Here is a 26,124-nt window from a genome sequence, read left to right on the forward strand (position 1 = left end):
ACCAATTGTTCAATCGTTATTTAGAAAAGGCATAGCAATTCATTAGAAAAAAGTGCAATTCTGCTACACCGATAATAAATTAGCTGATCGGTTCTACTCCTCTTGCTTCGTTGTAGCTACTGTCTATGGTCAACAATCGTTTACAGCGTGATATAACCTGAAACGTGAATGCGTGAAACACAAATACGAAATTTAATGAAAACTACTAGATATACAATAATTTGAATAAATTGAATCATTTCTTCCTTTCCGTTCTTCTACAGTTTACAAGTAGTAAAATTCTTGCAAGAATGCTGTTAAAATACGTGAATCCAGTGCTTACTTACGGAAAACTTTTACAGGTATGCATTTAATGTAGCTCTATTTTTTCAAAAGCTAATGAAATATCCAATGACTTATTTAATTTTTATTTAATTGTAAATTTATTGAGTTTTCCATAGAATTTTTATTTTGACACCGGCCTCCTACAAATTTTAAACATTTTCTTTTTTAAGTTGTCATGTGTGTCTTGAAAGCCAATTTAAATAATTAACCATTAAAGAATATCTCAATTAAAAAAAAACCAATTGAAGATCTGTCTTTAATTCGAATAAAAGAATTATTTATCTGAATGCAAAAATATAGAAATTTATTTCAGAATAATCTTCCAATACTAGTTGCTGCTATTAATCCCAATAACGCTACACAAGTAGCGTATATGAGTAAACACTGGGATCCAAGATGGAAAAAGGAAAGGAGACAAAAAGTTATTAAAATAAAACTTCCCTCATGGGATGAAGATGACGAAGATCCTGCTAATATGGACAAAGAGCAAATACGGTCACGTATGAAGGAGCATGGTTTTCTTCCTCAGAAACCTTGGCAGGAAAGACCAGCATATATTGGTTGCACTCCATCAGTTTTCGAGGCTTATGTTGCTCCAGAAGGTGATGGCAAATATTCTGCCGTTACCAAAGAGGTATATGTTCTTTGCTTTTACTTTTTATATTGTAACTTATGCAAAGTGTAAAATATACATACTGTCCTGCTAGTTTTATATCATAAGCGCTAGTTTTAAAATAAGAAATACACATTCTTTAACACATATTGTTTATCTCACTATTGGAATATAGGGAGCAAAGCAAAAACTTACATTCTTAGAAAAAAAGGGCAAGTCTTTAATGGCCATTAGAAAAATTAAACAATTTGACGATACTTTTAAGACTTCATATTTTCTAGAGGAGGCCCTAGATATCTATCAAAAGGCACATGAAGCTTTAACCACGTAAGAGAGCAACTATATCTATATATATTTATATATATTTATATATATTTTTATATCTTTTATAATTGCAAATGCATTATATAAGTTAAAGAAATTATTATATCAATCTGAATAAATATATCTTCTTGTGTATTGTTGTTAATGTTATTAAATGAAAGAATTTTTTTAATTACAGCAAAAACGAAAGCGAGATAATAAAATACGTTACAGAAACAGCATATCCTGTAAGTTTAAAATATCCTTGTCCTTACCAATTAAAAATATCTATGTTACATCTGTTATCATATAATAACGCATGTTGCGATACTTTTTACATTTTTAGAAAATAACATATAACATAATAGACAAAACTATACATTGGAAATTCTTAGAGTCTTTGGAACCAGCTCGCCTTGTACACGCAAGAACCACAGATGTAATAACAAAAGAGAACGTTTTTGCACAACTTACTGTTCGATTCCACACACAACAGGTTAAATATATAACATAGTTTTTTGTAATTTTTTTTTTCTTTAAGGGTACAAATGATTTCTAAGTGAAAGATTTATTTACAGGTTTTAGCAGTTTATGACAGATTTGGCCGTCTTATTCAGGGAAGCAAAATTCTGAGGAAAGATGTATTAGAATACATAGTATTTGAAAAGCATTTAGCTAATGAATATGGTGTATGGCGAATTCATGATAAGATTATACCACCTTGGATGACTCCAACAGACATAGCTGAAGGCACATATGTTGTACCAAAAGAGAAACACGATCCTGTACCAACTGAGCCGCATCCTGTAGAAGCTACATTAACAGAAGATGCGCCAAAGAGTGAGGCAAGCGCGCAGCCTTCGTGAATTCACAATATATGTACGTAATTTGTTTCATATATATAAAATTTATATTATATATGATATTAAAATACAATATATATTACAGTTTATGGAATAATCCAAAGTATATATAAATTCCAAGAAAATTTGCATCGGTATTCTCAAAAATTATTTCAGTTTTAGTCATTACTAAGGAATATTATTACTTTAATTATGTGTACATTGTGTTTTATAATCTATATAATTTTTATGAAATTATGATTTAACAATTTTTTAATATTAATTAAATTACTATTTACAAGTAAACTTTTAGAACCACATTCACGATAGAATATAAGTAAAAAAAATTATAATTGCTATAATTTATAAGTAAATACAACTTTTTTAATTATGAGAATAATGAAAGCAATAATCGCTCCACAGCACATCACTGCAATTATTAAAGATAGTTGTTGTATTTCAATTGATTGTGGTGTAATGTTATCGTAATGTTGTTTAATTCTGCTTTCTATCCAAAGGTTTTTTAATAGAAATTTTAGTCCAACCTTATTTAATTTCAATACCCTATTTATAAAAATTACTAGTTAATAGACGAAATTGCAAACCAATTAGATTTGCTGTAAGTAACAAACTCTAGCATTAATAAGATAATAAATAGTATATATATATTTTAACAATATCAAAAGATATGAATATTGAATATCCTATTTTTAGATTATCAGGAATCACGTTTGCTATAATCAACTCTTGTAATAATCAACTCTTTATAGAATTTAATTGATAATTAAATCATTTAGCTATTTTCTTTTTTTTTTTTAGAAATTATCAATTATCAATTTAGAATTATCAAAATGCTCTAAAAAACTGAAATCCAATTGCAATAAAAATAATAATAATAATATATAATAATCTTTTAAATTCAAATTGTTTTTGTTTTAATTACAGAGATATATTCCATGTATAAATTAAGTAAAATTTTGATGGAGAAAAAACATATACAGTTTAAATAGGTTTTAAAGAGCTTTATACACTGCTGATTTCCAAAATAACAATTTACAAAATAATCTATTTAAAATATTTTATCATATACAGATATTTTTGTACCCAAGATTGATGGTTCTTTTGTATTTAAAATTTCTCACAATGCCAGAAGTTATCCATATTTGAGCAAAAGGTTTTCCAATATTAGTAAAATGACATATAACTTCCATTTATTTTATGCGTGTCTTTGGATTGATATATAACATATTTCTTTTGTTTTGAGGAACATGCCATTTTATGCATGTTCTCAATTGTTGATGCTATGGTCAAGCGTTTCATTCTTTTTGCATCTCCAAATAGCTTTCCACTATATAACTGTATTGATAAAAAAGTGATATAAGTAAAAAATTAACATTTTTGAGCTAACAAAAAAAAATTAAACCTTAATATATTTTTATGGAAAAACGATACATTTTATAGTTCATAATATATAAATATAGTTTATGTATCGTAAACATGTATTTTTCAACCAACTATAAAAATTAAACGACCTTACTGGCTAGTTTTATTCAATAAACGCTATGTTTCGACCCCTAATTTGGGTCCTTTTTAAGTGAGTACCATTACAATAATTGCTATGACATCACGTAATTTGTGACGTGTGCTCAAGTACGTCATAAATTTTTTCGTATGTCAAATTGCATGTGTCGAATATTGTATGTTACAAAACTAAATTACAATTTTATTAACTGACTACTATTTAGGTATGTACCGTCATATGACATGTCCGTTGAGATCGATATATAATACAGAATACATTTCTGAAATCACGTTCATTGGTTCAAACGAAATGGTAAAATATAGAATGTATCAAAGGTAATGGTCTTATATGGATGTTCTTTAATGTTTTAAAAATTTGCAGGATTGTTGCTTATTGAATAACATAAATCGAAATTTTTATTACATATCTGTTAACATATCATTTATGATCTATATTTAAGAAAAACACTTTCCTATGATTTCTATGATTAGATGAAAATAGACATGTGTGTCAAATATTTCTTTGGGTAAGATCTTGCTTTAAATCGTGTCCTTAAATTACATATTATTTTTTAAATTGTTATTTATATTCTTCTGAGTATAAATAAATACATAAAAAGTATATTTATTTCAAATATATTTTAAATCTAACAAGAATAAAATAAATAATAATAATAAAATAAATTCACTGTAAAAATATACAGTCTATACATTTGTCTCTCAAACCTATTAAATCGCAAGAAATATCCCACATCGGATTTTGCGTTACGTTTACATCATTACTCGTGAATAATCAATTTTAGTTGTCATCGCTATAATGCAAAGTGCCATCACGCTTCGAATCACTATATGCTTTCATGGTACATTTCATTAAACTAATGCGAACGTTGAAGCGATTAAAATCAACTTTATCGTGATTTTCGGTACAAATACAATTGATGATTGCATGTTCTACATATTTTACATGTAATGTTAATTTTTAACTAAATATTGTAAATGTTAAGAAATTATGAAAAAGAACAAAAGAAATAAATTATGAAGAGGCATAGGGTAAAGTTTATTTAGAACAAAGAAATTATTATAATTTTTAAAAATAATTAAAAATTTGAATTTTGGTCATATTTTTGGTCATATTTCTGAAATGCTTATTTGCATCTATATTGCCGAGTATTTTTTACTTTGTAATAGTATGTAATCTTTTCTAAAATGAGTATTATAAATGATATTAATATTCCAAAATACAGTAATAGAAAAATCAAATAGACTTGATTAAAATCAATCATCTTGAACAATTTACGATTTGGATTCTCGACTTTGGTATTAAACCAACGATCCCTAACACCATCCAACAGTCCGACTTCTCTGAATTTGAGGAGTCTAGAAAGGATAAGATTGTATTATACGATTTTTGAGATAGTTTTTCTAATAGTTTTTAAAAAATAATTGAATAATGTTAATTTATACAATACTCACGCGTAATTGAAGGTCTTTCTGTAACGAAAGTTCTTCTGAAGTATGAACGTTATCCAGGTCTCGTTGTAATTACTCATGGCTCGGAGCGGACAACCATTTCTGTTCATTGCCATATATCGGTCTTCGACCTCATACATCGCATATTTTTGCATATTGTTGCAAATTTTGTTATGCATATCCTCCACGATTTCTATAAATTCTATACGTGAAGATGAATCATTGCTGATCCAGGCTTTATAAGTTTTCTAAAATAAGTCCCAAATTACACTTAAAAAATGTACGTATTATTTATTTTTCACAAAAGTTGTTTTACAAAGCGTAACAAAATAATTAAGAGCAAATTCAATATTTAATACTAAATATATCAATATTATCTTTTCTTTACTTGAGTTTGAAGCTAAAAAACTTCAAAAATTTTAATGCAAAACATAAATTAAAATACTATTTTTAAACAATTAATTAATAGAAAATAGATACATGTATGTACAAGTAATCCATGCTTACTTTAAGAGTTTTGTAAAGTGATGTGCCACGAAACACCAATAAGACGTACTTTGTATTGTTAATAAGAGAATCTATATCATGAAATGGCAGGATCAATTCTCTATTGGTCATACGATATATAAGATTAGAACTAAAGGCTGACAATATTAACCATGCGAATATACTCTTTGAGATTGATAAGATTTTAAACTTGTTGTAAAAAGCTTCAGGTGGATCACCTAAAAAACACGTTATTTTGTTCTATTGTATTACAATTTCAATCGTTGAATGTTTAATTAACATTTTGATCTAAAAACAACTTTTTTATGATGTTTCACTGAAAATGAAAGAGCATTTTCTTGTAATTATTCTTTTACAAAGGCTCTTCTATTAAATTTCTTAATGCATTATGTACCTCGCGCGCTCATTATAGTGAACGTATAAAAAAAATGATCGCCTAGATTAAAATCTACAGAGCCTTTTCTTTTGTGTTTGGGTTTGTCCGTCGGTATTTTTTGCAGAAAATAGCCAAAACAACTTAAAATGATAAACAAAAACACTGTATAATACCATGATTGCCATGAAAATAACGTGAATATCCACGTATTACTGAACAACCATTCCGGTCGAACATAAAGGTGAAACCTAAAACATCAATTTATTGATAATAATTGTGTATATTGTGAATAAAATAATTTTTTATTTATTTTAATTTTTCTTATTTATTCTAATTAAAAAATTTTAATTTTTGGTAAAAGCAGGAAGGGTACCATTCTCGACTAATAATAATTTTGAAATAAATTATGGTGAGCCGTTTCTTGATTACATTTTATGATTATAATACTATATCTATGGATAAGCTCACGTGCTTTTCCAAAAAGGCGTAGTATAATCTACGAGGTCTAAACGATCTGGATAAAATCCACTTCTCATGATTGCCTGCGCTTCATCTCGCTGGAGTATGCCAGATAAACCACTTCGACTACCATTTTCCAGCCTCTCACCGAAATCTCGAATATTAGTTTTTATTGGGATGAATCTAAATAACGTAATACTTTGACTTATGCTGTACAAACCGCATTGCGCGCAAAGTGAACAAGTGTAAAATTTCAAATATATATGCGCTATTAGAAAAATAAATTTTTTATCGTTTCAATATATAATCACGGAAAGAAAACTATTCCTTGTAACGTACGTAAAATTGAGATAATCCGCGAGAAGACTCCACAACTCGCCGTAAACACCATTGACTTTCGTATTATTGTCGTAAAACATTATCATATTGTATTCCTATAAGTATACATAATTGTCATGATTATTGTCCATTATTATTCAACATTATTACAAGTACAATAAAAAAAACTAAAATCACATAATGCATGATTTCATAGATGATTAACTTGCACGCTGCTCTGATGCATGCTATGTTCATGCATTAAGCGCTGCACACTAGCATGCATTATTTATGTGTTTATTATGAGGGGAATGCATTATTTCGTAGCTTGCTTTTTTACATCAATTACGTTAAAAACAGTCACATTAAAAAGACGATAGCATCTTCCGAGATATCGGATAGTTTAGTAATAAAACTTCTTTCTTTTTATTTCTTTTTTACAATTACTTTCAAATTTTTCTGCGTTTATGATTTTTTTCTTTTAATTTCATAATTCAATACACAGCTAAAACAGTCAATTTTCGTCGCTTTTGAATTTTATTAATTAAAAACAAACGCTATTATTTGTTTGTTCATCGTTTATATTTTACTCTGTATGTTATCATGCAAGTGATTCATCATTATTACCAATATAATGATTTTATAACACTTCAAATGACAGGGAACTGTATAATGCATCAGCAGACATAAAAATTATGCATTATGCAGTTCTATCAACTTAATAATATTTCGACAATGAAAGGAACATAATGCTTCATTGCTGAGTAGAGTTCATAAATATGCAATATCTTGCGGAAGAAAAAGCTGAAAGTATCTTTTAGAAATCACGTGTTCGCACTTCATAATACACAGCTTTCACTACTATTCCACTCATATCCTGCATCTCTAATGCTCGGCGTCTCTCCAGATATTCTTTGTGAAGAGCGTTGAATTGCGGAATGCTAAATAACTGCACGAATTTCTGTTGTTGCTTGTGCCAAATTATCCCGCTTACGGCGTAACAATCCGAAATCGCGAACTGAAAAATCGCAAGCGTAACAAATTTCATAGCCATCCTTTACGAACTTCTATCGTGGAACTATTTGTTCATGTCGGTAATTCTATGTAGGGCATAGACAGATGAGAACATATTAAACTATAGTTTTTAATGAGAACAATAATGATATATTATTTTGTTGCATATCAGTAATTACAGAAATTATGATCATTATATTGATCATATTGTCTACAATGTAATAAGAGATAAAAATGAGATTATCAACGTTCTATGTGTTGTTTCAGATATTTTTTTCTGAAAAATTTTTTAACACTAATCAATTTATGCTTGAAACAATTCTTTTTATAGCTGAAAGACAGAAAAAATACGTATGTAAATGTTGTATTAATGCAATATTTATAAATTTGAATAAATTTGATAAATGTTTAAACTTCATCTAACAATGAGAATAAATACATATTTTACAGACTACAGGATTATATACAGCATTTATGTATCCGGTTTGTAATAGTTTTGACATAGATCAAACTGGAGATATCCCGGAGTACATTTTGCTTACGTTATCTCTTCATGATATATGAATTTTAATCGCTATCATGATTTGCATAATACTTTTTCCCTCCCAACTAAATTATTCGATATTCTGACGTCATATTAACTGTTATCTAACGGCAAATACGAAGACTGAAACGATCAATGTCTGATGATACTGATATACGCATGTCATGATTTCATAATATAAATAAAACATAATATAAAAAAGCATAAAAGTTAGTAATACACGTTTGAACATTTATTTGTTGCAGATGAAAAATAAAACGATAATTTACTAATCTTACACGTAACAAATCATTTGTTATTGAAAAAAAGAAAGTTTTTTGAAGTAAAAAAATTCAAATTACAACTTTTTAAAATACACAATATAGAAACACTCAAATGTTGATCAGTGTTATAAAATGTATAAAAATTATAAAATTTTTTTAATTTTATTTAGTTTATGAATTAATTAAAAATATTTATCACAAATAAATTAGTAAATATGTAAAATAATATTTCTTTGCAAATCATATAGCGGATGTTTGGTACGTTGCAACGTTTTTTTTTCTTTTTTTTTACGAAAAAGGAAATAATTAGTCGTAATATACAAAAAACATGATGTATATTATATTTGATTGAATATATAAAAGTCTTAAATGTGTATAATTATTCGCTGAAATTTACTAAATTAACTTAGTCTAAGTTTCCGTGACAAACCTTTGAAACGGTTGGGATCATAGTCGATATAAATTTCAATTCGGAGGTTTGTCAGTTCTAAAAGTCTTATTTAACTCAATAGCACTTTCACGCACTCTCCGATCATTATCCATCTGATAAACGGGCGTAGGAATAAAAGTCACTGGAAGATGTCGTTAAGTCCAGTTTTCTTCTTTTTTTGTCCAACAAATGGAACACGTTTTTCTTTTTCATTCATACAAAATTATAAAAAGTATAATACAGTCTCTCCCTTTGAGTGCTTAGATTCTACGTTTCCATTCCCTAATCTTTCTACGCTAATATTCACTACCTTGGTAAAGTAGATATTAATTTTGCAAAGTTTATCATCGGGTGTTGCACGATCCAAGTATTGAATCGAGTATTTTAGCGCGCCCCCCCCCCCTGTTATAAGTGTATATTATATACCCCTTATACATGAATAACATGAAATTTTTATACACGAACGCTGATAAAATTTTCCATTTAACATCGCTGAAGGAGTATTCGTGGATATTAAATCTCAGTCGCTTGCGTCTTTGAGGTCAAAAAATACTGAATACGTAGATGAAAGAGTATAGTATTAAACAAAATTTTTATATAAATTATATCTTATTAGTTATGATACAATTACAACTGTAACAATAAATTACATTTTTGGGTAAAAGAGTGACCTCAAAGATTTACAGATATATATGCGATTATTATATAAATGTACAAATTGCATATCTTCTTATTAACAATCAATATTCGCTATCCGGATTTTGGCATACGATATGATGATTATAAAAATTGCTTTTTAGAAAACATTTTCATATATATTCATACACATACATACATGCATACGCACATACACATACACACTTTTTCTGTCGCTCTTTCTTCTTTTTTCTTATTTTTGCTTATTACAATATATATCCGATTGCCCACATATACGAATCATTTTGAACAGTTCTGTAAAGATTACTTGAAAACATGATTTATAAGGAGTATGCCTTATATAGAGCATAACGATATTCCATACAATATTATACTTTTTAGACAGAGCATGCACATAGTTAAACACTCGTTTTAATCGTAGATATCAACATAATATATATATATATATATATATATATATATATATATATAATTTATGTACCGTAAACATGTATTTTTCAGTTGTATCCTTCAAAGTGACAACGTCATATTTAGTATTAGTTACTAAAGACTCGAAATTATTAAATGGTGACACAAAAACACTTTTCGTTATATAAATAAATAATAAAACACCAAACGACATGCATATTATAGAACATAATAGATCCAGTGATACCTCTATTATCCTTGATTTTCCATGAAGACATCAAAGAATATAGCCTATTGCAATTATGTACATTTATTTTATAGTGTAATTCCATTTCTTAAGAAAAACGAGTAACTTTCTCAGTTATTTATTTATAGTATATACCTTGATTGCAGAGATTTCTAAAGTTATAAAATAAGTGTTCGCTGAAGGACATTTTATTTTTACATTTATCTTTATTCTGTAGTCTTGTAAAAATATTTTGTGTCAAAAAGGTGCATTAGTAATATATACATAATTAATATACTTAATACATTATACTTCCCAAGAGAAAATTTTTACCATCCATACATGTCATGTATCATTTTGCGGTAAATATTTAACTGATTTCTATAAAATTATTTTATAATTATCACATAGCTGAGATGTAATTTAGACTTTTATTAAGCTACTATACTATAGGTTTGAATAAATAAAATAAGAAATTATATAAACATTTAAAAAGTTTAATAAATTAAGTTGACTTGTTTATCCAAAATAGTATTATTTAATTAATAGTTACAAGTTGCATTTCAAATGCTTTGGTTAAATCTAACAAATATAAAATAAATAATAATAATAAAATAAAATTACTGTAAAACTATACAGTCTATTTTATACAATTGTCAAATCTATTAAATCGCAAGAAATATCCCGTATTCCTCGGATTTTGCGTTACGTTTATACCTTATTACTCGTGAATAATCAATTTTAGTTGTCATCGCTATAATGCAAAGTGCCATCACGCTTCGAATCACTGTATGCTTTCATGGTAAATTTCATTAAACTAATGCAAACGTTGAAGCGATTAAGATCAATTTTATTGTGATTTTTCGATACAAATACAATTGATGATTGGCATGTTCTACATATTGATTTTACATGTAATATTAATTTTTAACTAAATATTGTAAATGCAAAGAAATTATGAAAAAGAACAAAAGAAATAAATTATGAAAAAGCACAGGATAAAGTTTATTCAGGACAAAGAAATTATTATAATTTTTAAAAATGATTAAAAATTTGAATTTTAGTCATATTTTTTATTTCTGAAATATGCGTTTATTTGCGTCCATGTTGCCGAGTATTCTTTACTTTGTAATAGTATGTAATCTTTTCTAAAATGAGTATCATAAATGATATTAATATTCCAAAATACAGTAATAGAAAAATCAAATAGACTTGATTAAAATCAATCATCTTGAACAATTTACGATTTGGATTCTCGACTTTGGTATTAAACCAACGATCCCTAACACCATCCAACAGTCCGACTTCTCTGAATTTGAGGAGTCTAGAAAGGATAAGATTGTATTATACAATTTTTGAGATAGTTTTTCTAATAGTTTAAAAAAAATAATTGAATAATGTTAATTTATACAATACTCACGCGTAATTGAAGGTCTTTCTATAATGAAAGTTCTTCTGAAGCATGACTGCTATCCAGGTCTCATAGTAATTATTCATGGCTCGGAGAGGACAACCATTTCTTTTCATTACCATATATTTGTCTTCGATCTCATACAACACATATTTTTGCATATTGTTGCAAATTTTATTATGCATATCCTCCGAGAACTCCATAAATTCTATACGCGAAGATGAATCGTTCCTGATCCAGGCTTTATGAGTTTGCTAAAATATGTTCCAAATTATACATAAAAAATGTACTTATTATTTATTTTTCATAAAAATTGTTTGACAAAACGTTATATAAATAATAATTAAAGCAAATTCAATATTCAATAATATATCAATATTATCTTTTCTTTGAGTTTGAAGCTAAAACTGCTTTTCTAAATTACTAGAAAAAAACTTCCAAAATTTTAATGCAAAACATAAATTAAAATACTATTTTTAAACAATAATTAATAGAAAATAGATACATGTACAAGTAATCTATGCTTACTTTAATAGTTTTGTAAAGTAATGTGCCACGAAACATCAATAAGACATACTTTGTATTGTTAATAAGAGAATCTATATCATGAAACGGCAGGATCAATTCTCTATTGGTCATACGATATATAAGATTAGAACTAAAGGCTGATAATATTAACCATGCGAATATACTCTTTGAGATTGACAAGATTTTAAACTTGTTGTAAAAAGCTTCAGGTGGGTCACCTAAAAAACACATTATTTTGTCTTATTGTATTACAATTTCAATCGTTGATTAATTAACATTTTGATCTACAAACAACTTTTTTACGATGTTTCACTGAAAATGAAAGAGCATTTTTTTGTAATTATTCTTTTACAAGGATCTTCTATTAAATTTCTTAATGCATTATGTACCTCGCGCGCTCATTATAGTGAATGTATAAAAAAAATGATCGCCTAGATTAAAATTTGCAGAGCCTTTTCTTTTGTGTTTGGGCTTGTCCGTCGGTATTTTTTGCAGAAAATAGCCAAAACAACTTAAAATGATAATCAGAAACACTGTATAATACCATGATTGCCATGAAAATAACGTGAATATCCACGTATTACTGAACAACCATTCCGGTCGAACATAAAGGTGAAACCTAAAACATCATTTATTGATAATAATTGTGTATATTGTGAATAAAATAATTTTTTATTTATTCTAATTTTTTTTATTTATTTTAATTAAAAAATTTTTATTTTTGGTAAAAGCAGAAAGGGTAGCACTCTCGACTAATAATAATTTTGAAATAAATTATGGTGAGCAGTTTCTTGATTACATTTTATGATTATAATACTATATCTATGGGTAAGCTCACGTGCTTTTCCAAAAAGGCGCAGTATAATCTACGAGGTCTAAACGATCTCGATAAAATGCACTTCTCATCATTGCCTGCGCTTCATCTCGCTGGAGTATGCCAGATAAACCACTTCGACTACCATTTTCCAGCCTCTCACCGAAATCTCGAATATTAGTTTTTATGGGGATGAATCTAAATAACATAACACTTTGACTTATGGTGTACAAACCGCATCGCGCGCAAAGTGAACAAGTGTAAAATACATATACGCTATTAGAAAAATAAATTTTTTATCGTTTCAATATATAATCAAGGAGAGAAAACTATTCGTTGTAACGTACGTAAAATTGAGATAATCTGCGAGAAGATTCCACAACTCGCCGTAAAGACCATTGACTTTCGTACTATTGTCGTAAAACATTACTATATTGTATTCCTATAAGTATGCATAATTGTCATGATTATTGTCCATTATTATTCAACATTATTACAAGTATAATAAAAAAAAACTGAAATCACATAATGCATGATTTCATAGATGATTAACTTGCACACTGCTCTGATGCATGCTAGATATGTTCATGCGTTAAGTTCTGCACGCTAGCATGCATTATTTAGTTATTTATTATGAGGCGAATGCATTATTTTGTAGCTTGCTTTTTTTACACCAACTACGTTAAAACAGTCACATTAAAAAGACGATAGCATCTTCCGAGATATCGGATAGTTTAGTAATAAAACTTTTCTTTTTATTTCTTTTTTACAAATTTTTTTTTACTTTCAAATTTTTCTGCGTTTATGATTTTTTCTTTTAATTTCATAATTCAATACACAGCTAAAACTCAATTTTCGTCGCTTTTGAATTTTATTAATTAAAAACAAACGCTATTGTCTGTTTGTTCATCGTTTATATTTTACTCTGTGTGTCATCATACAAGTGATTGATCATTATTATCAATATAATTACTTTATAACACTTCAAATAACAGCAAACTGTGTAATGCATCAGCAGACATAAAAATCATACATTATGCAATTCCATCCAACTTAATAATGTTTCGACAATGAAAGGAACATAATGTTTCATAGCTCAGTAGAGTTCATAAATGTGTAATATCTTGCGGAAGAAAAAATTAAAAGTATGTTGATCTTTTAGAAATCACGTGTTCGCACTTCGTAATGAATAGCTTTCACTACTATTCCATTCATATCCTGCATTTCTAATGCTCGGCATCTCTCCAGATGTTCCTTATGAAGAGCGTTGAATTGCGGGATGCTGAATAATTGCACGAATTTCTGTTGCTGCTTGTGCCAGATTATCCCGCTTACGGCGTAACAATCCGAAATCGCAAGCTGAAAAATCGCAAGCGTAACAAATTTCATAGCCATCCTTTACGAACTTCTATCGTGGAACTAATTGTTCGTGTCGATAATTCTATATAGGGTACAGGCAAATGAGAACATATTAAACTATAGTTTTCAACGAGATATGCATATCACAAAATGCGATTTATTATTTTTCTCTAATGGATAGATGTTAGAATCACATAATGGAAGTTACGATATTGTCAAAGACTGATAATGAAAAATAGATTTTTGCCAGTTGATAAATGCTACGCATTCATTCAATTCGTTAATGATTCTAATTAGCTCAGCGGCATCTAAACTATGACAAAATGTCTTATTTCGTCTATCAAAAAAAATTATTTATATGTTATTTATTTTCATCGTATTAAGATAATAGTAGAATGTACTCTAATTCTTTACAACTAATTATTAGTTGAGTGTTTTCGGGAACACACAATGTCCATTTTTTTTAAAGATTTGATGAATATAGTTATATCGCCTATATACTTTTTATGATATTTATTTATTCTCTCTTTATATTTTAATTTTTTATAATCTTGATTTCAATATTATGTGCTAAAATTAATTACATAATTTGTAAAATATTAAAAAAATAATCAAGATATATAAAAGCATATAAAAGAATTAAAATGTTAATGATATAAATAATAATGTCTAATTAATGTTGTTTTTTTTATAATTTTAATTGGAGTATTACAGTATTAATTGTAACTTAATATTTATGGTATAAATTTAATACAATTTTTTAATACGATTTAAATAACTACTGATAAATAAATCTTTTGTAAAATATATTCGTGATACTATAAATAAAAAATTACAGCTTGCATTTATAAGCATGTACAATTTTTTCACTTATGAAAATAATAAAAGCTATTAACATTCCACAGCACATCATGAAAATTATTAAAGAAACTTGATCCATCCCAATTGCTTCCGTAGTCGTGACATCGTTGGTGTGTTGGTGTCTTTCTATCAACCAACGACTTATTAATGCATTCCACAATCCAACTTCTTTTAATCTGAGTATCCTGTACATAAAGATTATTCATTTATGTAACATAATATACGAGTATATTATAATTACCGTCAATGTCTTTTTTGTACCCGAGATTGATAGTCTTTTTGTATTTAAAGTTTTTTACAATGCCGGAAGCTATCCACATCTTCAAGTAGGATTCTCCAACTGGAGTTAAATAACATTTAGTTTGATCTATTGTTTTATATTCATCTTCGCCGTAGAATATGGTATACTTTTTTTTACCGCTCATACATGCTAATTTAAACACTTCTTCAATTGTTGATGCAACAACAAAGCGTTTTGCACTTCTTACTTGTGCAAAAACTTGGTCAGGAATTACCTATAAATTTTAATAGTCGATATATTAACACACACACACACACACACACACACACACACACACACACACACACACACACACACACACACACACACACGTGCACGCGCGAAAAATGATTAAATGTACTTAATACTTTTAATGCAATATCTCCGGTAGAACCTTTTAAGACGACAACATCATATGTAGTATCACTTATTAAAGAGTTTAGATTATTGAATGGCGGCATAATATGAATTCTTCTTGCTATACAAATAAATAACAAAGCTCCAAATGACATGTACAATATAGAACAAAAGAGGCCCAGTGATGTTTCTATTATTCTTGATCTTCCATTGAGAACATTAGGAATGTAGCCTATTACAATTGTTATTTAAATTAAAAATCTTTGTATTATATACATATTACATGAAATATAAATTTATTTCGATAAAGATTTTATGATTATGATAAAAGAATATCACTTTTATATATTATTATAATATAATTCTAACACTTTCTTGTAATAATTATAACGCATTCATAAAATTAACAATCTGACTTCACCAAATCATACATATTCTAAGAACATACAAATCTTGACAAAAGATGTATAAAAAATATCATATACTATTTATGAATACGATATTGTGTGGTATTTTTTAAAATTACCTTCTGATGTAGCAATTTTACAATTAAAAAGTAAGAATAAAATGAGATATTAATTCATACTTTGATTGCAGATCATTCCAAAGTTATAAAAAATATGATCGCTGATGGCCGAGTGTCTGGTATTATTTATCCGCGCAAAAACCATTTGTGACCAAAAACTGCATACGCTCAATAATAAATGCATAACCAATATTAAACACCATATTTTCCAGGAAAACACATTTGCCATCCATGTTTTGTCGTGTACTACCTCATTTTGAATATACAATCGTTGGCTATAAAATTATTTTAAAATTATTATAGAACAATCTGGAGTTTATGAGATGTAAAAAGACATGTATTTTTGTTGTTATATATCTATCTACATCTATCTATATCTTTTTTTTTAAATAACATTGTTTCTTTTCAATTTAATTTTAAAAGAAATATTATTGTGAAGCAGATTTTTTTAATATACCTGTTCATCCATAAAGGCATTGTAAAATCAGTAGCTATAAGTCGAACACTGTGCATTCCGACTTTGGGTATTGCGATAGTTTCATTGCGTGAAATTACGTTTAATAATCCATGTGGAAAAATAGTTTGGTTCCTAGCTGATGCACCGAGACTTGTTTCATTTGATCTTACAGGTTGTAATCTAGAAATATAAAATATCCTTTGATTACAGTGTTTTATTACTGTTTTATTGATTACAGTGTTTGATTATCTTCATTAACAATTAATCTTATAATGTTAAATAAATTTATTGTAGTTTGATTAATCTTACGTAAAATTCAATTTTTCTGAAAGAAAAGTCCATAATTCACCGCAGAGTCCTGTAACTTTCATATCATTATCATAAAATTCTAGGAAATACGGTTCCTAAAATATAATACGATTCCTAATAAATTAAAACTACATAAAAATATGGTAAAATTTAAATATAATGAATAATTTTAAATATATACATTTTCCATCATATAAAAATTTCCAAAAATTATTAATTATTAACTATCCTGTAAAAAATTTTTGTAAAATTACAATTATAATAGTAGGTAATTTTGAGACCCACTATAGTAGTAAATTTTTATGTGTATGTAATCTCGTATAATAAATTTTGCAATAATTTCTTAATTTGTTTTTTACACTTGTGTATACACTGTAAACAAATTTATGACAAATTAAATTATTTTCACTTGTACACTGTAAAATTATAAACACAAGAAAATTTACAACTATTATAGTTAGTCTCAAAATTACCCACTATTATAGTTGTAATTTTACAAAAATTTTTTACAGCGTACCAAAAATTAGAAAGCTAATGATAAGAGCTTAATGACAAAAATAAAGAGATAGGAACTCAGTCATTTGCATTTCATAGTACCTCGAAAGCTGTTAGAGTCAAGTTTTGCAGTTGGAAATTGTGAGTTTCCAGTGCTCGACTTTGTCTACGATATTCTTGTTGCATCACGGCAAACATTGGCACGCTAGAAATTGGTACGAAAACCTTCTTCATCTTGTTCCAAATCACTCCGTTCATTGTTTCGGATGATTACGCTTAACGTATCTATAATAAACTCAGTAATAACACTTGTATTACAAAGACACTTTGCTATGTGCTTTGCCGATTTGCAATGATGATGATATATATTATTTTTTTGCACAAGAGTAATTACGGAAATTATGATTATCATATCCTTAATCATATTATCTACAATGTAATCAAGAAAAACAGAATGAGAAATAAATGAGATCGGTAATGTTCAACGTTTTATTTGCTTTAGATAATATTTTTCTCTAAAGATTTTTTTATGCATAGGTAAATTTAATTTGAACTAAATCTCTTTATAGCTAAGAGTAAGAAGAAAACGGAACATGTATTAATATTTTATTAAGTATCCATTAATTATTTATGTTTCAATCATAATTTCTCATCTAATGAGGAGAATAAATATACATTTTACATACACAGAGATTACAAGATTGTATATGCAAATATACAATATATTCAATGTTTTTGTAATGGTTTTGATCGAACCGGAGATATCCAACATTACGCAGTACAGTATTTTCCTTACGTCATTTATTCATGGCTAATTAATTTTAGTTCCTATCATGATTTGTAGGATAAACATGTCTTTTTTTTCAATCAAATCACTCAGTGCTTTGATAACACATTGATTTCTTGTCACGACAAAGTTAATGTCAAGACTGAAACGATCAATACATGTGTTTCTATGAGATTTATAAACTTTTTATTTCAATATTACTCACTTAAAACTAAGTTACATAATTTGCAGTACATTAAAAAATATTATTCACAAGTATAAAAGCATATAGGAAAATTGAAATTTTTTATGAGATTTATAAATAATCAAGTTTGATTAATAATTTGGTTCATACAATTTTAATTAAGTATTAATTATGACGTATTCGATATAAACATAATAAAGTTTCCGGATGTGTGTGTGTGTGTGTGTGTGTGTGTATGTGAGAGAAGATTAACTGCTCTGGTAAATATTTTTTTTAATAAAATGTATTTATGACAGTATAAATAAAAAGTCATGACAGCTTTTGTTTATAAGCATACACAATTTTTTCGATTATAAAAATAATAACAGCTATTATTATTCCACAGCACATCATTAAAATTATTAAAGAAACTTGATCTATTCTAATCGCTTCAATTATCTTGGAACTACTGTGTTGATGAATATTTGTCAACCATCGATGTTTTAACGCTTTCCATAATCCAACTTCCTTTAATCTGAGTATCCTGTGCATAAAAATTATTCATTCACATAGAATGTTAGCATAATATATGATTGTATATAATTGCCGCCGATATTTCTTTACCCAAGGTCAATGGTCCTTTTGTATTTAAAATTTCTCACAATGCCCGAAGCTGCCCATGTCTTATGGTAAGGATCTCCAATTGAAGTTAAACGACATTCAACTTTTCTTGTTTTATACTCATCTGTACTTTGGAATACGGTATACTTCTTTTTGCCTTTTTTACATACTAGTTTAAACATTTCTTCGATTGTTGATGAAATAATAACGCGTTTTTCATTTTTCAATCCTACGTAAGGCTCCCTAGTAATTCCCTATAAATTAATCACCTATAAATTTTTTAAGTAATTGATATTTTTATACACAGTAAATATATAGTAGGTACAACAAGAATCTACTTGATGTAATTCAAGAATTAATAAATACAATGTAAATTAATATGTAGATTAATAATTTAATGTATACAAATGATATTAATATTAAATTGATATTAAATTAATTTAATATTTATTAATACCTTAAAAGCGATGTCTCCAATAGAACCATTTAAAACAATAACCTTATATGAAGTGTCAGTCAGCAGAGTGTCCAAATTATCGAATGGCGGTATATTGCTAACTTTTTTAGCTATAAAAACGAATAACAAAGCTCCAAATGCCATGTACAATATAGAACAAAATAAGCCCAGCACTATTTCTACTATCTTTGATCTTCCATTTAAAATATTGGGAATAGAGCCTATTATACATTATTTCCCAAATTAATAATCTTTGATTATTCTACGATATAATTTTATTTTAATAAGAATTTTATGATTATAGCAAGAACATTATTATTTCTAACTCAAAATAATGCTTAATTCTCTAAGAATATAATAGGTAATTATGGCGCATAAAATTCAAAATTTGACTTTTCACGTGGACTCTAAGATTTTATGAAATATAACACTGGGCACTATATTAAAATGGTCAGTATTTATTATTTTGTGCAGTAGTAAAAGTACTAACAATGCTTTTAATACTCAATATAAAATAAACTCAGATAGCCGAATGTCTTGATGTTACAGTTATGTTGCCAACAATCGTGCAGTAACTAATTTAAACAAACTCGGAACAAGGTGAGACAGCATTATGTCTGTTAGATTGAACTCATATGAATTCTATTTTTAACAATAGCAAATTGATAGCAACATGTCAGCATTAATTTGTTATCAATCATTTGTCGTTAACATGTTGCTGTTATATTGCAAACAATATAATGTATCATTATTGCTGACCGTCTCCTTTTTTAAAAATGTCCTCAATTGATTGCATGTAAATAATCATGTTGCTGAATTCGTAATGTGTTTTATTTCGATGTCAACAAATGTATAGCAAAATCTATAACAACACATGCAATGCATTAGTTTGTTCAAAATGTTTGGTTATCTGGGAATATTTTTCTAAGAGAATTAGTTTATTATTTTAAAATAATACAAAAATGATATACTTACTATAACTGTAACATTTTTATCAAAATAAAATTATATGTAGTACAAATTTTTACAAAAGATATATAATACAAAAATATCACATAGTGTTTATAAATATGACGTTGTGTAGTATTTGCATTGCTTTTCAATTTAGGAATTTTTACAATTAAAGAACGGAAACAAAAGACAATTATTCATACCTTGATTACAGAGCATTCCAAAGTTATAAAAAATATGATCGCTGATAGTCGAGCGTTTGCTATTATTTTCAATACGTTCAAGAATAATTTGTGACCAAAAACTACATACGCTTAGTAATAAATACATAACTAATATAAAACACCATATTTTCCAGGAGAACACTTTTGCCATCCATGTGTTGTCATATGCTGTTGTGTCACTGTGAATATACAAACGCTGCCTGTAAAAATTATTCTAAGATTATTATGGCAATTTGGAGATTTATAAAATTAAGTTTTACTCGTTATGTTTTTTCGAAAATTATCTTGTCTTTTTAATACTTTAGAAGAAATATTGTGAAGCATAACACTTAAACACACTTGGTTAACCACAAAGGTACGGTAAACTCAGTAGCTGTACGTCGAGTATTGAACATTTCGACTTTGGGAATTGCGATAGTTTCATTGCGTGAAATTAAGCCCAGTAATCCATTTGGATAAATGGTCTCGTTTCTTACACCGAGGCCTATTTCATTTGACCTTACTGGTTGTAATCTTAAAATATAAAATATATCCTTTGATTAGTGTTTATTGTTAACTTCATCAACAATTAATTTTATAATATTAAATAAATAAATTCTCGTAGTTTGATTAATCTTACGTAAAATTCAATTTTTCAGAAAGTAGAATCCATAATTCACCGCAGAGTCCTGTAACTTTCGTATCATTATCATAAAATTCGAGGAAATATGGTTCCTAAAATATGTAATTAAATAAATTATTATCCCACCTTTACTATCGATTTATATTTTTAAGTTATTTAAAATGGTTAATTATTTAATAAATTACATAATTATTAAGTTACCAACATAGTAAATAATGTTCTTTTAAAAGATAGAACTGATTTCTCTCGCACTATCATAATAATACTCATTGCTTGGTTTACATAATATAATTAATTACTTAATTATACTTTCTTATGAATTTTTGCTAATAAATTAAAACTACACATAAAAATAATAAAGTTCAAACACAATTGATAGTTTCAAATGCATAAATGTTCCATAATATAACAATTTTCAAAATATATTAGTTATTAACTACTAAAAATTACAAAATTAATTTTAACGATAGAAATAAAAAATATACAGAAATTCAGCTATTTTATAGAAACGTACCTCAAAAGATGTTAGAGTCAAATTTTGCAATTGGAAATTGTGAGTTTCCAGTGCTCGACTTTGTCTAAGATTTTCTTGTTGCATCATGGCAAACATCGGCACGCTAGAGATTGGTACGAAAGCCTTCTTCATCTTATTCCAAATTACGCTGTTCATCGTTTCAGATGATGGCAACGCTTCAATGTATAGCAATAAGAATAATGCGCGTATCAGAAAAATACCTTACACGTGCCTTGTCGATTTGTAACAATAATGATACATTATTTTGTTGCATATCAGTAATTACGGAAATTATGATCATCATATTGATCATATTGTCTATAATGTAATGAGAGATAAAAAAGATTATCAACGTTCTATGTGTTGTTTCAGATAAAATTTTTTCCTGAAATTTTTTTTAACACTAATCAATTCTTATGCTTGAAACAATTCTTTTTCTAGCTGAAAGAAAGAAAAAATACGTATGTAAATGTTGTATTAATGCAGTATTTATAAATTTGAATAAATTTGATGAATGTTTAAACTTCATCTAACAATGAGAATAAATACATATTTTACAGACTATAGGATTATATACAGCATTTATGTATCCGGTTTGTAATAGTTTTGACATAGATCAAACTGGAGATATCCCGGAGTACATTTTGCTTACGTTATCTGTTCATGATATATGAATTTTAATCGCTATCATGATTTGCATAATGCTTTTTCCCCCCAACTAAATTATTCGATACTTTGACGTCATATTAACTGTTATCATACGGCAAATACGAAGACTGAAACGATCAATGTCTGACGATACTGATATACGCATGTCATGACTTCATAATATAAATAAAACATAATATAAGAAAACATAAAAATTATTAATACATGTTTGAACATTTATTTGTTGCAGATGAAAAATAAAACTATACTTTACTAATCTTGCACGTGACAAATAATTCGTTATTGAAACAAAGAAAGTTTTTTGAAGTAAAAAAATTCAAATTACAACTTTAAAATATACAATATATAGAAACACTCAAATGTTGATCAGTGTTATAAAATGTATAAAAATTATAAAATTTTTTTAATTTTATTCAGTTTATGAATTAATTAAAAATATTTATCACAAATAAATCAATAAATATGTAAAATAATATTTCTTTGCAAATCATATGGCGGATGTTTGGTACGTTGCAACGGTTTTTTTTTTAACGAAAAAGGAAATAATTAGTCGTAATATACAAAAAACATGAATTGTATATTATATTTGACTGAATATATAAAGGTCTTAAATGTGTATAATTATTCGCTGAAGTTTACATAAATTAACTTAGTCTAAGTTTCCGTGACAAACCTTCGAAACGGTTGTGATTATAGTCGATATAAATTTCAATTCGGAGGTTTGTCAGTTCTAAAAGTCTTATTTAACTCAATAGCACTTTCACGCACTCTCCGATCATTATCCATCTGATAAACGGGCGTAGGAATAAAAGTCACTGGACGATGTCGTTAAGTCCAGTTTTCTTCTTTTTTTGTCCAACAAATGGAACATGTTTTTCTTTTTCATTAATACAAAATTATAAAAAGTATAATACAGTCTCTCTCCTTGAGTGCTTAGATTCTACGTTTTCATTCTCTAATCTCTCTGCGCTAATATTCACTACCTTGATCAAGTATTAATTTTGCAAAGTTTATCATCGGGTGTTGCACGATCCAAGTATCAAATCGAGTATTTTAGCGCCTGTTATAAATGTATATTATACGCCTTATACATGAATAACATAAAATTTTTATACACGAACGCTGATAAAATTTTCCATTTAACATCGCTGAGTGGAGTATTCGTGGATATTAAATCTCAGTCGCTTGCGTCTTTGAGGTCAAAAAATACTGAGTACGTGGCTGAAAGAGTATAGTATTGAACAAAATTTTTATATAAATTATGTCTTATTAATTATGATACAATTACATAAAAAATTTATGAATATTGACAATGCACGCTTCACACATGAAACCTATAAATGCTATAAATTTATTTTTATATTTTTCATTGGATTTTATTTTTTCGCACCTCGATATAGAACATATTCTAATTAATTCATATACTGCAACTGCAACAATAAATTACATTTTGGGGTAAAAGAGTGACCTCAAAGATTTACAGATATATATGCGATTATTATAAAAATGTACAAATTGAATATCTTCTTATTAACAATCAATATTCGCTATCCGGATTTTGGCATACGATATGATGATTATAAAAATTGCTTTTTAGAAAACATTTTCATATATATTCACAACACATACATACATGCATACGCACATACACACTTTTTCTGTCGCTCTTTCTTCTTTTTTCTCATTTTTGCTTATTACAATATATATCCGATTGCCCGCATATACGAATCATTTTGAACAGTTCTGTAAAGATTATTTGAAAACATGATTTATAAGGAGTATGCCTTATATAGAGCATAACAATATTCCATACAATATTATACTCTTTAGACAGAGCATGCACATAGTTAAACATTCGTTTTAGTATCCTTGTAGATATCAACATTCGTTGATATTGCATGAAAAGAGAATGTATTTTTCTTTTGTGTGAAATAGAATTCTCTCATTCATCTTACATATCTTACGAATAAACATATAAATTATACATATATTCGGTAGCATAATGTTTCAATGGAAAAGCTATCTTCTCGTAAAAATAAAAGCATATTTAAAAAATTTTGTTCTATTATGTTGCATTATTATAGTCACAAATGGAATCATAGAGCACGATATCCGATTCTATGTCCCACATATATATTAAACTAGATCATATTAAATTAGATATAAAACATTACAGATATATATGTATATATACCATCCACAAAATAAACGATAATATTATATATTATAAAATACGTGTATATTTATAACAATAAATAAATGCATATATATGGCAGTGATTAAGTATTGTAACTACTCTGTGTATCTATGTTGCGTGTTCGATACCATTAAAAAAAATCATCTGATAATCATGAGAAAACATACGTTCTTTAAAATAAGAGGAAATATAAAATACGTGTATATTTGTAAAAATAAATACATATATATATATGGCAATGATTAGTTATTATAGCTCTCAGTATTTATCATATTTTTGTTTATACGAAAAAAAATATTTCTGATAGTATAGTGAGAATAAAAAAAAACATGTTTTTATCAACGCTGATAAATCATTACAATAAATATACGCAGAATGTATGCATTTGTGATTAACTTCTTTTTTCTCTCCTTTTTAATAAAAGTGTCTGCCTTGATGGTAACCTATATATAGTTTGTCAAATTCAAATCCTTTGAGAGCGTCAGTGATAAGAAACTAATGTTCCCGTTAAAAATCAAAAGTGTTTCATCAATAAAGTAATTCACTTTGATACCCTCGTTTCAGTTGTAACTTTACTGGGATCCGGTAACCTAACGACCAATTGTGCACCGTTCTGCATCGGTCTTGGGCCGTTGCTGGGCACGTTTGGTTTGGGAACACTCGTCTGAGGTACTACCGTGGGTAAAACTTTTTTCGCACCACTCAACTTGGGCGAGCAACACTGTTTATCATCATAAATGTCGTTCAGATTGACGTTTGTACCAGGATTTTGGTAACTAGACGTTTTTATCGGCGTTCCATGCTCCGTGTTGAAAACGCAATTTGATCTCTGCTCAACGCAATTAGAATTTGGGAAAGTACTTGTTGGTGGCATTTTTATCGCGTTATTGTGATCGTTAAGATTACACACGTTCATCGACTCTGTGCCTGTTTTCTGATCGCTTTTATATATCGGCGCTGATAGTTGCGTCGAATTAGTCTTGTTTGTGCTCTTGTGACTACTGCCGGAGTAACTGGTGATGGACTCGTTGCAGAAGTCACTCAAATAAGTTTGATTTATGTACCAATTATGCAGTCGATGATGGATTTCCGGAAATTGTGGCCTACGATTTGCTACCTCGTGCCAGCACTCTATCATCAAACTGTAAATCATCGTCGGACAATCTTCGGGACATGGCAATAGTTGCCGTGAACGAATCATGTCTATTACTTCCTGATTGTTGTATCCGTAATATGGCTAAACAGAA

At 27.8% G+C, this 26,124-nt stretch overlaps 6 protein-coding genes across 11 annotated transcripts in view; 1 reads left to right on the forward strand and 5 right to left on the reverse strand.

The window, feature by feature from the left end:
- The first annotated feature begins 142 nt into the window (after positions 1-142).
- LOC105830985 (probable 39S ribosomal protein L45, mitochondrial) lies at positions 143-25,116 on the forward strand. 5 transcript variants are annotated; one of them, XM_036293734.1, is made up of 7 exons: positions 143-341; positions 638-958; positions 1,113-1,264; positions 1,440-1,488; positions 1,587-1,736; positions 1,819-2,119; positions 22,910-25,116. In XM_036293734.1, exons 1-6 carry the CDS (start codon positions 291-293, stop codon positions 2,104-2,106), a joined length of 1,011 nt encoding a protein of 336 aa, XP_036149627.1. In that variant the 5' UTR covers positions 143-290; the 3' UTR covers positions 2,107-2,119; positions 22,910-25,116. The 5 variants fall into 5 exon arrangements, with proteins under 5 accessions (XP_036149627.1, XP_036149624.1, XP_012526223.1 ...); XM_036293731.1 differs by lacking the exon at positions 22,910-25,116 and adding an exon at positions 16,483-16,613; XM_012670769.3 differs by lacking the exon at positions 22,910-25,116 and adding an exon at positions 2,189-2,761 and having other exon boundaries at positions 144-341.
- On the reverse strand, positions 2,888-9,575 carry LOC118647866 (glutamate receptor 1-like). Its single transcript, XM_036293742.1, has 5 exons — positions 6,425-9,575; positions 5,975-6,204; positions 5,581-5,798; positions 5,077-5,321; positions 2,888-4,980 (listed from the first exon to the last, which is right to left on the reverse strand). Exons 1-5 carry the CDS (start codon positions 6,490-6,492, stop codon positions 4,749-4,751), a joined length of 993 nt encoding a protein of 330 aa, XP_036149635.1. The 5' UTR covers positions 6,493-9,575; the 3' UTR covers positions 2,888-4,748.
- On the reverse strand, positions 10,140-13,554 carry LOC105836171 (glutamate receptor 1). Its single transcript, XM_028191201.2, has 5 exons — positions 13,053-13,554; positions 12,604-12,833; positions 12,215-12,432; positions 11,696-11,940; positions 10,140-11,599 (listed from the first exon to the last, which is right to left on the reverse strand). Exons 1-5 carry the CDS (start codon positions 13,235-13,237, stop codon positions 11,368-11,370), a joined length of 1,110 nt encoding a protein of 369 aa, XP_028047002.2. The 5' UTR covers positions 13,238-13,554; the 3' UTR covers positions 10,140-11,367.
- Positions 15,067-18,760, reverse strand: LOC105836157. Its single transcript, XM_012679995.3, has 7 exons — positions 17,775-18,760; positions 17,178-17,272; positions 16,869-17,048; positions 16,472-16,686; positions 15,897-16,117; positions 15,510-15,763; positions 15,067-15,433 (listed from the first exon to the last, which is right to left on the reverse strand). The coding sequence occupies exons 1-7, from the start codon at positions 17,928-17,930 to the stop codon at positions 15,220-15,222; spliced, it is 1,335 nt and encodes a 444-aa protein (XP_012535449.1). The 5' UTR covers positions 17,931-18,760; the 3' UTR covers positions 15,067-15,219.
- Positions 18,870-22,903, reverse strand: LOC105836163. The gene is made up of 7 exons (XM_012680007.3): positions 22,012-22,903; positions 21,495-21,589; positions 21,215-21,388; positions 20,855-21,075; positions 19,701-19,921; positions 19,247-19,497; positions 18,870-19,166 (listed from the first exon to the last, which is right to left on the reverse strand). Exons 1-7 carry the CDS (start codon positions 22,165-22,167, stop codon positions 18,953-18,955), a joined length of 1,332 nt encoding a protein of 443 aa, XP_012535461.2. The 5' UTR covers positions 22,168-22,903; the 3' UTR covers positions 18,870-18,952.
- LOC105828142 (tyrosine-protein kinase transmembrane receptor Ror) overlaps positions 23,239-26,124 on the reverse strand; it is a 238,599-nt gene continuing 235,713 nt past the window's right edge. Inside the window, exon 14 of one of the 2 annotated variants that reach the window (XM_036293587.1) lies at positions 23,239-26,114. In XM_036293587.1, coding sequence (XP_036149480.1) covers positions 25,419-26,114 — 696 coding nt within the window. In that variant the 3' untranslated portion in view covers positions 23,239-25,418. The remainder of the gene's footprint in view (positions 26,115-26,124) is intronic. The other variant, XM_036293596.1, reaches the window with a different exon arrangement.

Source organism: Monomorium pharaonis, chromosome 1 (genome assembly GCF_013373865.1).
Source record: "Monomorium pharaonis isolate MP-MQ-018 chromosome 1, ASM1337386v2, whole genome shotgun sequence".
NCBI lineage: Eukaryota > Metazoa > Arthropoda > Insecta > Hymenoptera > Formicidae > Monomorium > Monomorium pharaonis.